The following is a 15,056-nucleotide window of genomic DNA, read 5'->3' as shown; positions in this document are numbered from 1 at the left end:
GTTAACTTCTCAAGTTGACATTCAAGCTTTTGCATTTCTATTTCTTGTAATCATTTTTCCATTTTCATTTTTCCATTTCCTGCTCCTCTTTCCCATTGAAACTTTTTTATTTCTTTTTTCTTTTAATCTGCCCTTCTCTTTTTCCTTCTCTTTTCTTTCTAACTCTATATTTTTCATCTCTTTCTTTTCCCTTTTCTTCCAATTAAACTCTTTTCAGTTCCATTTCTTGTTCAAGCTTCTTTTGCAACTGAAGTTTTACTACCTCCAGCTATGACACACTAGTTTCAGGTATCCCTTCCTCCAACTTTAATTGCTGGATAAGTACTTTAACCATATCAGCCTAACGAAATTTCACTTTTATCTCTACCTGCACTTTACCTACTTCTCAACTGAGTTTTAGTCAGAGATTTCAAATACTCCATAGTCACATGTTCCACTCCCAGAAATGTCATGGCAATTGCCAAAGCCATTTTGCAGTCCAGCCATTCTAAAACCTCTCAACGCAAAACTCCCAAGTCCATTGTTCATCTCGAACTTATATCCCTTGGATTCACAAACTCCAACCCAATCAAGGAATTTTAATAATCCTGCAAACATTTGTTATGACCACAGCTGATGTTAATTGCTGCACAAACCAAATCCCAGACTGAAACTTGGCTTATGGGCCATACCCTTTTTTTCTATTCTGTAAACGAAAAGAAGATGTACTGATCTCGGCAGCAACAACACCAGTAACACTTTTGGGATTTTAAAAATTAAAAGTAAAAGTTTTATTAACGAGAATAAAAGAAAACTTAAGCACACAGGGTTACAGTTACACATTTAAACTGAGTCTTATAAACATTCCCCCAAAACCACGCTCTACTTGGTCAGACCCACAAGTTAAACACCTTCCAGGCAACACTCCCTTATAGATGTTTAAGTATAAAAGTCCAGTTGTATTACCCAAGGCAATCTGCTGTAGCTTTAATAGAGGCATACCACATGACCTGTAACTCTCATCCACTCTGTTGTTGAAATCCAAACTTCAAAACAAAACTACTTGTTGCAGCCCAAGACTTTTCTGGCTTGACAGGATGGCTGATTTAAAAGGCATCTTCTCCCAGCCCAGAACTGCCGGCTCCAGCAGCTCCCAGCTCGGCTCCAGCTCAACAACTACAGCTCAGAGCTACAGTAACTCTAAAATATCTTTTTTTTGCCTTTCATCTCAGATTCCATTGTTCTCGCACCTCTTTGAAACTCAAATCCTTCCAAATATAAAATCTTTCATGCCTCTGTTTCGTCTTTGCGTTCAGGTCAATAAAATATAATATCACCACTTTTACTTACCTATGGAACTCCTGCAAGATGCAAACATGTTTATTTCTACCTCTGACTTCCCTTTGATATTCAAAGAAGCTCTCAACCTATCTAAAAATGAAAATGTTAGATCTAACCTATTTACTTGTACCTCAAACCTAACATTTATCCTTTTCATGTTTTAAACCCACCTGGACAACCTGTCTCCTATTAATCTCTAACAAAAATAAAAATAGCTGGAAAAACTCAGCAGGTCTGACAGCATCTGCAGGGAGGAATACAGTTAACATTTCGAGTCCGAATGACTCTTCATCAGAACTGAGGAAATATAGAAATGAGATGAAATATAAGCTGGTTGAGGGGGGGTGGGACAGGTAGAGCTGGATAGAGGGCCAGTGATAGGTGGAGGCAAAGAAGAGATTGCCAAAGATGTCATAGACAAAAGGACAAAGGGGTGTTGATGGTGGTGATATTAGCTAAGGAATGTGCTAATGGTGACATTAAGGATAGAAAGCAGGACGAGCAAGTGACAGATAGCCCTAGTGGGGGTGGGGTGGGGGAAAGGAAGGGATCGAAATAGGCTAAAAGGTGGAGATGAAACAATGGATGGAAATAGGTGGAAAAGAAAAATATATTTTAAAAATTATAAATTATTGGAAAAAGGGGGATCAGAAAGTGGGTGGGGATGGAGGAGAGAGTTCATGATATAAAGTTGTTGAATTCCATGTTAAGTCCGGCAGGCTGTAAAGTGCCTAGTCAGAAGATGGGGTGCTGTTCCTCCAGTTTGCGTTGAGCTTCACTGGAACAATGCAGCAGGCCAAGGATGGACATGTGGGCATGAGAGCAGGGCGGAGTGTTGAAATGGCAAGCGACAGGGATATCTGGGTCATGCTTGCGGACAAACCGAAGGTGCTCCGCAAAGTGGTCACCCAGTCTGCGTCTGGGATCTCCAATGTAGAGGAGACTGCATTGGGAGCAGCAAATGCAGTAGACTAAATTGAGGGAATTGCCAGTGAAGTGCTGTTTCACTTGAAATCTCTGCCCAGCTTAATTAAATCTCACACACACACACACACACACACACACACACAGCCGCCTTCACACAATAACACAATATTCCCCAAAAATATTTTTAAAAGAACATCCATTTCTCACAGCCTCCTAATGTTCTGCAGCACCACATTCCCTCAGAGCACTGACTACATTCGCGCACTCCTGCACCTCTAGTGAGACCTTAACACCCATATTACCGCAAGATGATCCAGGAACTTTCTGATTGGATAAAAATGCGGAACTCACTTTACATCTTAGTTAACCAGTACATTTGATGAACCGGCATCTCCCATTCCTGGAGCACGCCAGATAAGAGATTTTACTGTATTTTGGAATTTTAAATCAACATAATATTGTCCCTTTCCCACTACTGGTCTATTAGATGTAAATGCAAAAATAAGCTATCTTTTTACTGACCATGCCTTTCAATTTGTAACTTAATGGTATAAAGAGAGCACTATTACTGTTTGGTAGGTCTTCCGATTACTTTTACTTGTGTGCAAAGCAAAAGCCAGTTTCCCTAGGAGACCCACATTTATGAATTGAAACTTGCAATCACTGCGTTGTGAACGGGATAGTGGGCTGCAGCAGTTATAATGATTCTTTTCCACGTGATCGTGCACTGGAAATTACTTGCGATGCTCATTACTTTTCAATGCTTAGGTTAAACTAACAGTCAAATTCTCAACAAGTGAGGTAATTGTATTGCAGCAACTTGCATTTGTATAGCAACCTTAGCGGAGTAAAATGTCCCAAGGCACTTCACAAGAACGTGTTAAAACAAAATGCCAAAAGCTTGGTCAAAGAGGTAAGTTTTAAGGAGCATCTTAAAGGAGGAGAGAGAGAAAGAGAAGCAGGAGGTTTAGGAAGGCAATTGCTCCCTCAGAACACAGAGCCAGAAACTTACAAGACAATTGTTGAATTATACTTTATACTTTATCAGCGGGCAGGGAATCAATTAATGCAGACCTGGGAGAGCAGTTGTATTTCTGTTTGTTCCTTGAAGTCTAGACAAGTAAATTTGAATATCAAACAGGTTTACCCCAACAATCGGGTCGTTATTATACTGACCATTAGTGCTCAAGTAGCTAAGGAGTGAACAGTAGTTTATTGATTCTGTTGGCTCATTTGTTTTTGACACTTGAAGACAACAAAACCCATTGTTAATGTCTGATACTTGTCTGCAGGTTTGTTATGAATATTTTGCATTTCAAAAGCATGACTCAATTAGCTTAGCTTCTGGTCATGCAGCGATATCATCCTGCCTACCACCTCATGAAATGAATGGTTATATTTCCTTTCCCCAAACCATTGCATAACTGAGACAGTTTTCCATTTCCTACGCCAACTATCCAGTCAGAATTCTGTAACATTAAAAACCTTCTTTGATGCTGGAATTGGAATGGAGTTCATCTTAACACACATTTTCTCCATTCAAAGCAAAATAGAAACCGGATATGTACTGTTACGGAATTTCATGGGTTTCTTCACATTTCAGTATTTATGCACATTTGGTTCATTTGTAAATGTTTGTTTTGAAATTGTTGCAGTTGTAATGATTTATACTAGCACCAATTCTGTAGCTGTGCCAGCAATTTTAGGCGCTATGCAGAGTAGGCAACCCGGTATGAAATGCAATTTCTTGAACTGTGTAATGCTTTTGCATGCAAATCTGGTCATTAAAGTAATTTAAGGAGTGAGCCTGTAATAATGGAACATTAACACAGCATGCTTACTGACATGATACTAGGAGGTTAACTTGGTTCTTGCCTGTTTGTAAAGAAGATAGTTCTCGGAAGAATTAGAGATAGGTGACTCATGGACTGCATTCTTGACTCAAATAAGGATGTCTAAGGACAGTTAATTTTTGTAAAGCAGATTTGAAAGATCTTGAGATGACATTTTGTTTCACTGTGTAGATTATGCTGAAGACACAAAGTTAGGAGTGCTGTGGTCGCGTATTAGCTGTGGGTCAGTGGTAGCAATCTCGCCAATAAGTCAGGTTGTGGATTCAAGCTCGTTCCCAGATCATGAGCATAAGATCTAGGCTAATGCATTAGTGCAGTGCTGAGAGGGCGCTGCACCTTTTGAAAGTGCTCTCTTTTAAATGAGATGTTAGACCAAGGCCCAGTCAGCCCTTGGGTAGATGGAGAAGATCCTGTGGCACCATTTTGAAGAACAGTGGAATTCGCCTGGTGGCATGGCCAATATTTATCCCTCAACAAAGATCACTGAAACAGATTATCTGGTCATTCTCACATTCCTGTTTTTGGGACCTTACTGTGTGCATATTGGCTGCTGTGTTTCCCTACGTTAGTGACTATACTTCAAAAGTAGTTCGTTCATTTTTCTTTTTGTCTCCCTTTCTCTTTCTCTCTAGGTTATTTCACCTTTTTATCTTTCTATTGTTTGTGGGATCTTGTTTACATATTGGCTCCCAAATTTCCCTACAAAATTTCAAAAGACCTTCCATTGGCTGTGAAGCACAATGTGACATCCTGAGGATGTGAAAGAGGCTATATAAATGCAAGCTTATTCTTTTAAAATGTGCTGTGTTACTAATAATAGTTCAAGTGTTGTATTGCAAATTTTGAATGTGGTTCACGATGTTTTGCATAATATCAGGCAGTGTTTTTGTTTTGCTATGAGTTGCTAATCAAGCTATTTCACTGAAGTCTAGAAATTGACGTCCACATTCAGTATAATGCGAGCAGCAATTCTGGGGTAAGTTGAGCTAGGGTTGCTGGTTGGCACTATATCATTTGAGCTGTATTATTTGTACCTGCCCATTGTAACTACAAGCCCAGGCACAGCAACTTGGCACTAACAGTGAAGCACTGTCTCTGAAGGCTTGGATTTAACGAAAAAGTAATTGCAGAGGTGTGCCATTTGCTTCTGGAGGACCTACAGGCAACTTCAAACCCCAGAATGGGATTACTGCTCGCTGTCCAAGTAACCCTCAGTTTTATGCCATCATCTCCTTTCAGGCTAGCACTGAGGTCACTTGTAATGATAGAACTCATAGAACCATAGAAAAATTATGGTGCATAAAGAGGTCATCCAGCCCATCGTGTCTGTGTCAGCCAAAAAGAGAAAAAAGAAACTAGCCGCTCGTTTTAATCCCACTTTCCAGCACCAGGTCTGTAGCCTTGCAGGTTACAGCTCTTCAGATGCAGATCCAACTACCTTTTTTAAATGAGTTGAGCGTTTCAGCCTCAACCACGAACTTAGGCAGTGAATTCCAGGCACTTACCACCCTCTGGGTGAAAAAGTTTTTCCTCATGTACCCTTTAATCCTTCTACCAGTCATCTTAAATCTATGCCCCATGGTAATTGAAGGGGAACAAGTCTTTCCTGTCTACCCTATCTAGGCCCCTCATAATTTTATACACCTCAGTTAGGTCACCCCTTGGCCTCCTCTGTTCTAAGGAAAACAACCCTAGCCTTTCCAATCTCAACTCATAGCTGCAATTTTCAAGCCCTGGCAGCATTCTTGTAAATCTCCTCTGCACTCTCTCCAGAGCAATTATGTGCTTCCTGCAATGTGACCAGAATTGTACACAAAATTCCAGCTGTGGCCTAACCAGCGTTGTATACACTTCCATAATTATATCCCTGCTTTTATGTTCAATACCATGCCCAACAAAGGAAAGCATTCCAAATGTTTTCTTGACCACCTTGTCCACCTGTCCTGCCACCTTCAAGAACTTGTGGACATGCACTCCAAGGTCTCTCACTTCCTCACCCGCTCTCAATAACTTCCAGTTTACTGAGTATTCCCTTGCTTTGTTTGCCCTCCCCAAATGCATTATCTCACACTTTTCCAGATTGCATTCCATTCGCCATTTCTCCACACACCTCAATCAAACCATTGCTATCATTCTGGAATCGACAGGTATCCTCTTCACTATTAACCACAGAGCTAATTTTTGTGTCATATGCAAATTTCCCAATCATGCCTCCTGCATTTAAGTCTAGATCATTAATATATACAACATACAGTAAGGGCTCCAACATTGAGCCCTGTGGAACACTACTGGAAACAGTTTTCCATTCGCAAAAACATCCATCGACCATTAACCTTTGTTTCTTGTCACTGAGCTAATTTTGGATCCAACTTGCCACCTTCCCCTGTATCCCATGAGATCTCACTTTCCTGACCAGTCTGCCATGTGGGAACTTGTCAAATGCCTTAATGGAATCCATGTAGACAGCATCTATTGCACTACCCTCATCAATCCTCCTTGTATCTTCCTCAAATAATTCTGCTAAGTTAGTAAGACACGATCTTCCCCTAACAAAACCCTGCTGACTATCCCGGATCAATCCCATTGCCTTTCTAAGTCACAGTTTATCCTGTTTCTCAGAATTGTTTCCAATAATTTTCCCATCACTGAAGTCAGACTTGCCAGCCTATAGCTTTCCGGCATATCACTCACACCCTTTTTAAATAATGGTAGAATGTTTGCAGACCTCCAGTCCTCTGGGACCTCGCCTGTATCTAGTGAGGATTGGAAAATGATCCTTGGCGCATTCCTCCCTGCCTTCCTTCAACACCCTGGGATACAATCCATCTGGTCCTGGTGATTTATCCACCTTCAAGGACGCCAGTCCCTCCAGTACTTCCCCTCTCACTATGCTTATTGTATCTAATATTTCACACTCCTCCTCTTTAACTAGAATGTCTGCATCATCCCTCTCCTTAGTGAAGACAGAGACAAAGTACTCATTGAGGATCCTGCCCACATCTTTTGCATCAACCCACAAGTTACCATGCACATCTCTGATGGGCTCTACCTTTCCCTTAGTTATTCTCTTGCTCCTAATGTACTGGTAAAGCATCTTAGAATTTTCTTTGATTTTACATGCAAATATTTTTTTGTATCCTCTTTGCTTTCCTAATTTCCATTTTTACTTCACACCTGTATTTTCTATACTCCTTTAAACTTTCTACAGTACTAAGTCTTTTGTGACTGTTGTAAGCTTTCTTTTTTGCTTTATCTTGGCCTGTATGCTTCTGGATAAACGGGGGGCTGTAGATTTGGCAGAACCACACATTTTCTTTGTGGGGACTTGTCCACACTGTGCCCATAGAATCTTGCCTTTGAATGCCTCCCACTGATTTGTAACTGTTTTTCCTTCTAATAGCTGTATCCAGTCCACTCTCGCCAGCTCACCATTCAAGTTTGTAAAATTTGTCTTCCCCCAATTTAGAACTTTTACTCCTGTTCTTTGTCCATTTCCATAATGATGCTAAATCTAACTATATCATGGTCACTATCTCCAAAATGGTCCCACACTGCTGCTGCATCCACTTGCCCAGCTTCATTTCCTGAGACTAGATCTCGAATTGCGCCCCTTCTCATTGGGCTTGTTACGTGCTGGCTAAAAAAGCTCTCTTAATGCAGTTGGAGTGAATTTGTGGAGTGATCACCACGCTTCGTAATTCCAGTGTTTCAGGTATTTAACGAAAGCTTCCTAATTACAGTTTACTTGGAAGCTTTCTTGTTCATTGGCCAGCCTATATTGCAAGATAAACTTTTTACAGATGGAAAACCACAAATTTGAGGGGAGAACTACATGGGTTAAAACCATTTTTGGTACAGATATCCTCATATATCTAATCTAGTGCTACTCTTTTCCTTTGTCTAATTGTTCATTGAATGAATAAATGCGAGAGCTTGTGAAGTTGCTCCTTTTAAATAGTTTGGCATTTACTTCCATATTTCTAAACAAATTCTGTAAAATGTTTGTTTTATAGGTCAGAAAACACACTAGCTTTTGGAAAAATATCCTTAAGATATTTTGCTAAATGTATGTCATGTTTCACCGGATCTGTATTGAATACACTAATTGTTGCTGCTCACTGTTCCTACTTGTATTATGTATGCAGAACTACAAATTTCATATTTGGCATAATGGAGCTTAAAGGATAAAATAAGTAAACATTTGCTTATGGAATGCTTTCATTCTTTTAATAAGCAACAAAGACCTGGAAACTTGATATCAATGGTGTTCTCCTAGAAATTCATTATCTCCTTTAAAAACAGTCATTTTAACTTACTGGGTGAGCAACCCACAGGATTGGGTGCAATGCACCCCACCCAATATTATTCACTGACATCAATGTACAATAATATTGAGTGTGGTGTAAAGCCAGTGTTGCACCCAGTGGATGGATGAAGATAAAATTGCCCTCAGTATGTCTGGTGGTACAGTAATTTGATCTGTTCTGTCTCTAGTGCCTGGACCAAATGCTTCCAGTGATGGTGGAATAACATTGTCTATGATTATGATGGCTTGGATTATCATTGCCCTTGTGTTATTCCTGATGAGACCTGCTAGTCTGAGAGGATATCAAACAGGTGGAAAGTCACATGGGCCACAGAATGTAAGTTGGTTCACATATACTTGCCTTTCCACTTAAATTACCCAAATTCACAGCTGCATCAGATGTATGGCATCAGCCTTTCCTGGATGTATCCAGGATGAATCTGACAGAAAAAAAATTGGCTTGCACATGTTGGATGATTATATGTCGAATGAGTTTCCTTTTTGAGATTCAGATTCCTCGCATCTATTTTCAGGCATGAAGGAAGGGGTGGTAACAAACTACTCAACTAAAATGATGGGCAAGAGGACGACATAATATCAATCCTCTTGTATCATCAGAAGGCCTCCAAGGGGCAGTTAACCATTTGTGGAGGTGAGAAGTGCCAATTAGGAGGGAAAAATTGAGGGGTGGCAATTTTGATGCTTGGGCACACTCGGAAAGTTACATCTTCATTGAATTTCTGCTTCCTGGCTCCACATTCAGGCAGGTTTGAAGGAGCATTCTCACCTCTCGAGTCAGAAGGTTGTGGGTTCAAGTCCCACTCCAGGATTTGAGGACAAAAACCTAGGCTGGTACTCCAGTGCAATACTGAAGGACTGCTACACTGTCAGAGGTGCTGTATTTCTGATGACCTGTTAAATCGAGACCCCCACCTTCCCTCTCAGTTGGACGTTAAAGATCCTATGGCACTATTTCAAAGAGCAGGCAAGTTACCCCCAGTGTTCTGGACAATATTTGTCGATCAACATCACAAGAACAAATTATCTGGACATTTGCTGTGGGATCTTGCTGTGTGCATATTGGCTGCTGTGTTTCTTACATTGTAACAACAAGTACACTTCTAAAGTATTTCATTGACTGTGAAGGGCTTTGGGACATCCTGTGGTTGTGAAAGGCCCTATATAAATGCAAGTTTTCTCTTGTATTACTTCTATGTCGAAACAGAAAAAACTGTTCTGGCTGCAATGCACATTTACCTAAATTTGGTCAGATGAGTCATTTTACAGGTGCAGGATGCTTCTTTGCATATTTAAATAGGGCCAGTGCTGCTTTCAGATGGCCACCACAGTAAGAATATGGCACATTTTAGTGTGTGTTTTAATCCATCATATTGCCCACTCTCCTGTCAGAGTATTGTAATGACTTGTAAGTTGATTTTGTTTCTTTGCTTCATTACTGCTGCAGCCAGATTTGTTACATTAATCAGATGTCATATTTGTGTTACTTCAAAAGTCTAAACTGTACAGCGGTATCTTGGAGTACTTGTCAAATATGCTTTCTATTTATTTACTCTGCAGTGTTCTAGAGGTAAGATATAAAGTGTTCCCAACAGGTCATAGTGATTTCGTTTATTCTACTGTCACATTGCAAGGTCTTGCTGTCGTCTCATGTATTTGTGAAACTATTTGAACTCTGACACTATATACTATGTAAGTATTAAAATGAACCAATGCTGTGAAAAATTTGGAAATAATGCAGTTCAATTTATTTTCCAGAATCCAAGGCAAGATCCCCCTGCTCCTCCAGTGGATTAGATTGTGGGTTCACAATCTTGCAATTGCCAGTCAAGAAACCAATGACCAAACCAGTGACTGTGGCCTGAATAATTCTCAAAACTCTTAGTTTACTTATATATTTTACTAATATTTTCTTAAAAGATCAATATTCTCTATATAGTACTTAACGGTTGAGCAGTTAATTGTATCACTTACAAAATCAAACGTATATATTTAAAACTAATGAAAACATTTCCTTTTACAAGAACAACTGTGAAATCTAGATGAGTGTTCCTACATAATTGCTGATTTCACTGAGATGAGAACACTGCAGATTATTATTTTTTTCTTGAATTGTGCAGTGAGATAAGTGTCACATCTATCACTGCACCTAACAGTGGACCATCACATAGTGCAAGTGGGACAAGCCAAATCAAGTGAATGTTGCCCTAAAAAAGCTTGTAATGCTAACTTCTATCTTTGCCAATTTTCAGGTGATAATGAGGCTGGGGGCAGTCACGGGGTGGAGAAGTGGGTTGAAGATTACTAATTAAAATATTGTCTTGGTTCTTCCTTTAAGTTTTTGATGCGAGTTGATTTTATCCACAGCTTTTTTGAGGGAGCTATTCAACAATCCTTTTGTAACAGTTATACTTGCAGACTTTGAACATTTTATTGTTTCTTTCTGTGCAATGCTGTACATTCCAAACACCTTTTAGCTTTGAGTAAATGTTCTGGTATTCTGAGGTCAGTATAATTTATCATGGTGCCAACCTATATTGCAAATGTATTACTTCTAATTATGTATTAGCATCCTTGCATCCTACTTTTGTACAGTTCCAGTGCCAATACTGTTTTATACTTGTTGCCAATTTGTAATGTTCAACTGGAAGGCAAGGTAGCTTATTTCAGTTCTACTCCACTACCATAAGATTTATTCACTAGCATGTTGGCCAATACCTGTAAACTGACCGTACACCAGAATCAAATGATTATGTAGCCACGATGATTTTGTTGCATGAAAAGATTGTTGCCAATATCTTTTAGGTAGAGTTTTATATAAAAAAAATCTCTATTGAAGACAGCACTACCTGAGTTGAGCATTAAAATGCCTTTGTTCATTATTTACTTAATTGTGAACATACGAGATGCTTCTTTTGACTTTCATGGTGCAGGCGTTTCTGGCTGAGGCCAAGATATGATGGTATGGAGCAGTAATACTCTCAATTCCTGTTTGCTGTTTCTCACTCAACTCACTTTCTTATATAAATGTTATTGTTGTGAGGTACTGGGGCTTCCTCACGGGGTTGGAAGGTGGGGTGGAGGTGGGAAGAATCAGGGGACCAATAATCTGAGCTCCGCACATAAATTCCTACCAGATCATGTAGTGCAGGGAGCCCCGTAAGACTAGGAAGTGGGAATCAAAAATAAACTTCTCCTTGAATTTAATTTCAACTTGAGGTATAAATCAACCTCTTGTTTGTTAGACTGTATGTGTTACATTGCCTTAGTTCAGTATAGTTCTTTCTCTTTCTTGTTCATGATTCCTGCTTTTTTTATATATTGAACTATTTCATGCAGAAGTTTAAAATTTGACAACTATGTATACCATCATCTCTGGTAGACAGTTGTACTGATGGCTCAGAAATAGCCTCTGTGTCTGAGCCATACTGATTAGCAAAGTCCCAGGTTCAATCCTTGGTCCGTGCTGCAGTAACTGCTTTCAGTCAGGGCAGCGGTAGTGGGGTTGGGTGGTATAATCGGATGTAACCCTTATTGGTGAAGAAAGGCAAGTCTGTATTTTGCTGTGGCTAAAGGAACTTCGTGCGTACAGTCATTGGGTAAGGATAATACTAAGCTCAGTTGTGATGCTTCCTGTGGTTGAACAGCTGACAAACTCGCACATGGCTAATGAACACTTGGGCAAGGTACTAAAGGGTGATTGGTACCAGAGGAACCATGTCCTCAGGGATGGAACAAGGCCTTAATAAGTTGGGATAAAATTAAGAAAAAAACTAAAATGTCTGCTGTTGTTGAAGTTGCCACGTTCAATTGATGTGCAAAATGATGCCGTCTTCATATGACATTGCTATATTTGAGGAAAAATGCAAAATCGTTATTGTTTCCCTCAGTTTGAAGACCCAACTTATTCAAGAAATACTCAAATATTGTAATAGTATTTTATATACTATATGAATAAGATAGTAAAGGTAAGATTTGTGTGGAGAAATACATTGGCGAAAAGTGTAGTATTCTGAAGGAAATTTGTGTTCACAATGATGTAGGATATAACTGGCAGTCAATACTGGGTTTATAGATAAATCGTTGTTTTCCATGTAATAAAGGGGTACCTTCAAGATTTTAAAATTCCCCATTAGTGGTTGTTCATTGTACGTGGACCTCTTGTTCAAATCACATATGAAGAGTTCAAGTCCATTTTATTACGTTACATGTGCAATTTGATTCCGGATTAAAGGTAAAATTTGTGTCTTGCCTAAGGAAGAACCAATATTGTATCCATGGTGCAGTGACCCATGGGGTGGGTGAGAATTCACTGACTTTGGCCACTTTTTACCAGAAAAAATGTGCATCTCGGTTGAGAGTCAAGCTTTCCAGTTGCAGGAAATCCAGAAATAAAATGCAATTAATTTATACTTTGAAACCTTTCAGATATGAAATTGTAATCCACAATAATGGTTTAAATGGAAGAATTTGAACACAGATGTGATTTCCTACTTGAATTTCCCAATTTCATGCTTGGTTTCCATTTATTATAATGAATAAATCAAATTATTTCCTAATTTGCCAATATAGAAATGGAAGCCAAATTGAGAATGACAATTATTTTGATTTTTTTTCAATGTTTAAGAAAACACTTAATCATTTATAATTTTGTCTTTTTGGTCCTTTGAATTCAACCAATCCCACTGAGCATATCAAATTAACACTGCCTGATGTTTTGATAAATATTTGGAGTTGAATTCTTTTTTTAAAAAAGTTATTTCTCTAAGAGCCTGCTCTTCAAATAAAGAATCCGTCTTAAGTCTCATAATTCTCTTGTTCCAAAGGCACTTATAAATCACAATTGTGCAATTTAAGTTTGTGTTGGGGGAAAAAAATTAATTCTTTTTGATTTTTTTTAATATAAGTTTTTATCCATTAGTTAAAATGGCAAACGGTTATCAAACAAATCTATTATTTTAATATGATTTTCTATAAATTTCTAAAACCAAATGTTTCTTTAATTTTAATCAAAGGAGCAAAACTCCAATTTTATTTAATATGGAGAATGATATCGTCATTATACCTCAAGGATATTTTGTTTCTAATATCTCATTTTGGTTTAATTTGCATTGTAACTTTTAATTTAATGGAACATACTTTCAATTCAACTCGTCCAGCTGATCTCTTATGCATTCCATGGTTCAGATCTGTGATTGACCCCCTTTCACCTACCTTTGTGCGCTACCTGAAAATCTTTGTTGGGCCGGAACTACTAGGTGATAACTACCTTTCACAAATTATGTTATTCCACCCAAATAGCGTAGTAGGTGTAGTTTTTTATTTAAAGCAGAAAAAAATGCATTCAGGTTGCAGAATATCTTCTGATTTCTCCTGCAAAGCTGTAAGACCCAGGAACCAAGCACAGTTCAGGTGCTATCACACAAGGAAGGTAAAAATTGAAAGACAGGTCACTCTTGCTCTTTTCATAATACCTGGTTCTGGAACAAGAGTGGGGGAACTGAACGCCCACTTTCTAAGCCACGTAAGATGTGGAGGCCCAAGCAGTACTACCTTTGGGGAAACTTGCCCTAAATTAAAAGTTGGACGCTGTAGTAATATAATTAATATTGCATCTTACTGCTATCATGTTATGGGAGGGACTATTCCTTTATTGCTGAAATTATGTAAATTACATTTCTAAACATGCCAAAAGGCCATAGTCATGTTTAAGATTTACGTGAAATGATTGCTTGACCCTTGCTTTCTGCTAATGTACTGTAATTAGTGCTATTCAAGGCTTTTAAAAACTTCAAAGAATTGTTACTGGGAAAGATGGCTTTTACTATGCACTTTTTGTTCATTATTAAATGGTTAGAAACATGGAATGAAGTTTGTTTTATTTTCATTTGCAGTGAATGGAAACACGAGGAAGTGCTTGAAATAAACTATTAACTGTATTTCACTAGTATGTAGCACAGTTGCACTACTGTCAGTGACCATTAAGCTAATATTTCCCACTGCTTAATACTCATATCTATTCGTTATTTCCAATAAAATTTCTGCTATTTTATCCATACAAATAAACCAGCATAATTCTGACTTCAGGAAGTGTGGAAGTTAAACATTTTAACAGACTATGTGATCCTAATTACAGTTTTTTTTTATAATTCAGAAGAATTACATTAGTTTGGTGACATGCTTTGGCCTATCTATGTTTAAGCAGTAACAGAATTCATTATAAGTTAGCATTGGAACACCCTCTCGTTTTTGTTTCAACCAACCAAGACTATATTTGTGGTTCTGCATTCTGTAGTGTTATGTTTGATACATTTTGGGATTTACACAGTCTTGTATGACAAGAATCATATGAAAGATACATGAAAAAAATTGTCATTCAGTGCTTAAAATTTTCAAATAATATTTATATAGGATTACATGGGGTATACAGCACATAAACAGGCCATTCGGCCCACCCAGTTCATGCCATTGTTTGCTTCATCCATGCCTCCTCCCTTCTTTCTTCATCTAAATCTATCAGCCTCACCCTCTTCCCCTTTCTTTCATATGTTTGCCTAGCCTCCTCTTTAAGATGCATCTATACTATTTGGGGTGATGGTGCAGTTGTATTGTCACTGGATTAGTAATCCAAA

The 15,056-nt window shown here is 38.6% G+C and overlaps 1 protein-coding gene across 1 annotated transcript in view; it reads left to right on the top strand.

Annotated features, from left to right (window-relative positions):
• smim14 (small integral membrane protein 14) overlaps window positions 1-14,286 on the top strand; it is a 56,027-nt gene extending 41,741 nt beyond the window's left edge. Inside the window, exons 4-5 of the mRNA XM_078546522.1 lie at window positions 8,595-8,743; window positions 10,183-14,286. Of these exons, the coding sequence (XP_078402648.1) occupies window positions 8,595-8,743; window positions 10,183-10,221 (188 nt within the window). The 3' untranslated portion in view covers window positions 10,222-14,286. The remainder of the gene's footprint in view (window positions 1-8,594; window positions 8,744-10,182) is intronic.
• The last annotated feature ends 770 nt before the right edge of the window (window positions 14,287-15,056 follow it).

This window comes from Cetorhinus maximus, chromosome 1 (assembly GCF_964194155.1).
Source record: "Cetorhinus maximus chromosome 1, sCetMax3.hap1.1, whole genome shotgun sequence".
In the NCBI taxonomy this organism is placed as follows: domain Eukaryota; kingdom Metazoa; phylum Chordata; class Chondrichthyes; order Lamniformes; family Cetorhinidae; genus Cetorhinus; species Cetorhinus maximus.
The sequence above is the reverse complement of the archived record's forward strand: the minus strand, read 5'-3'. Positions and strand labels throughout refer to the sequence as shown.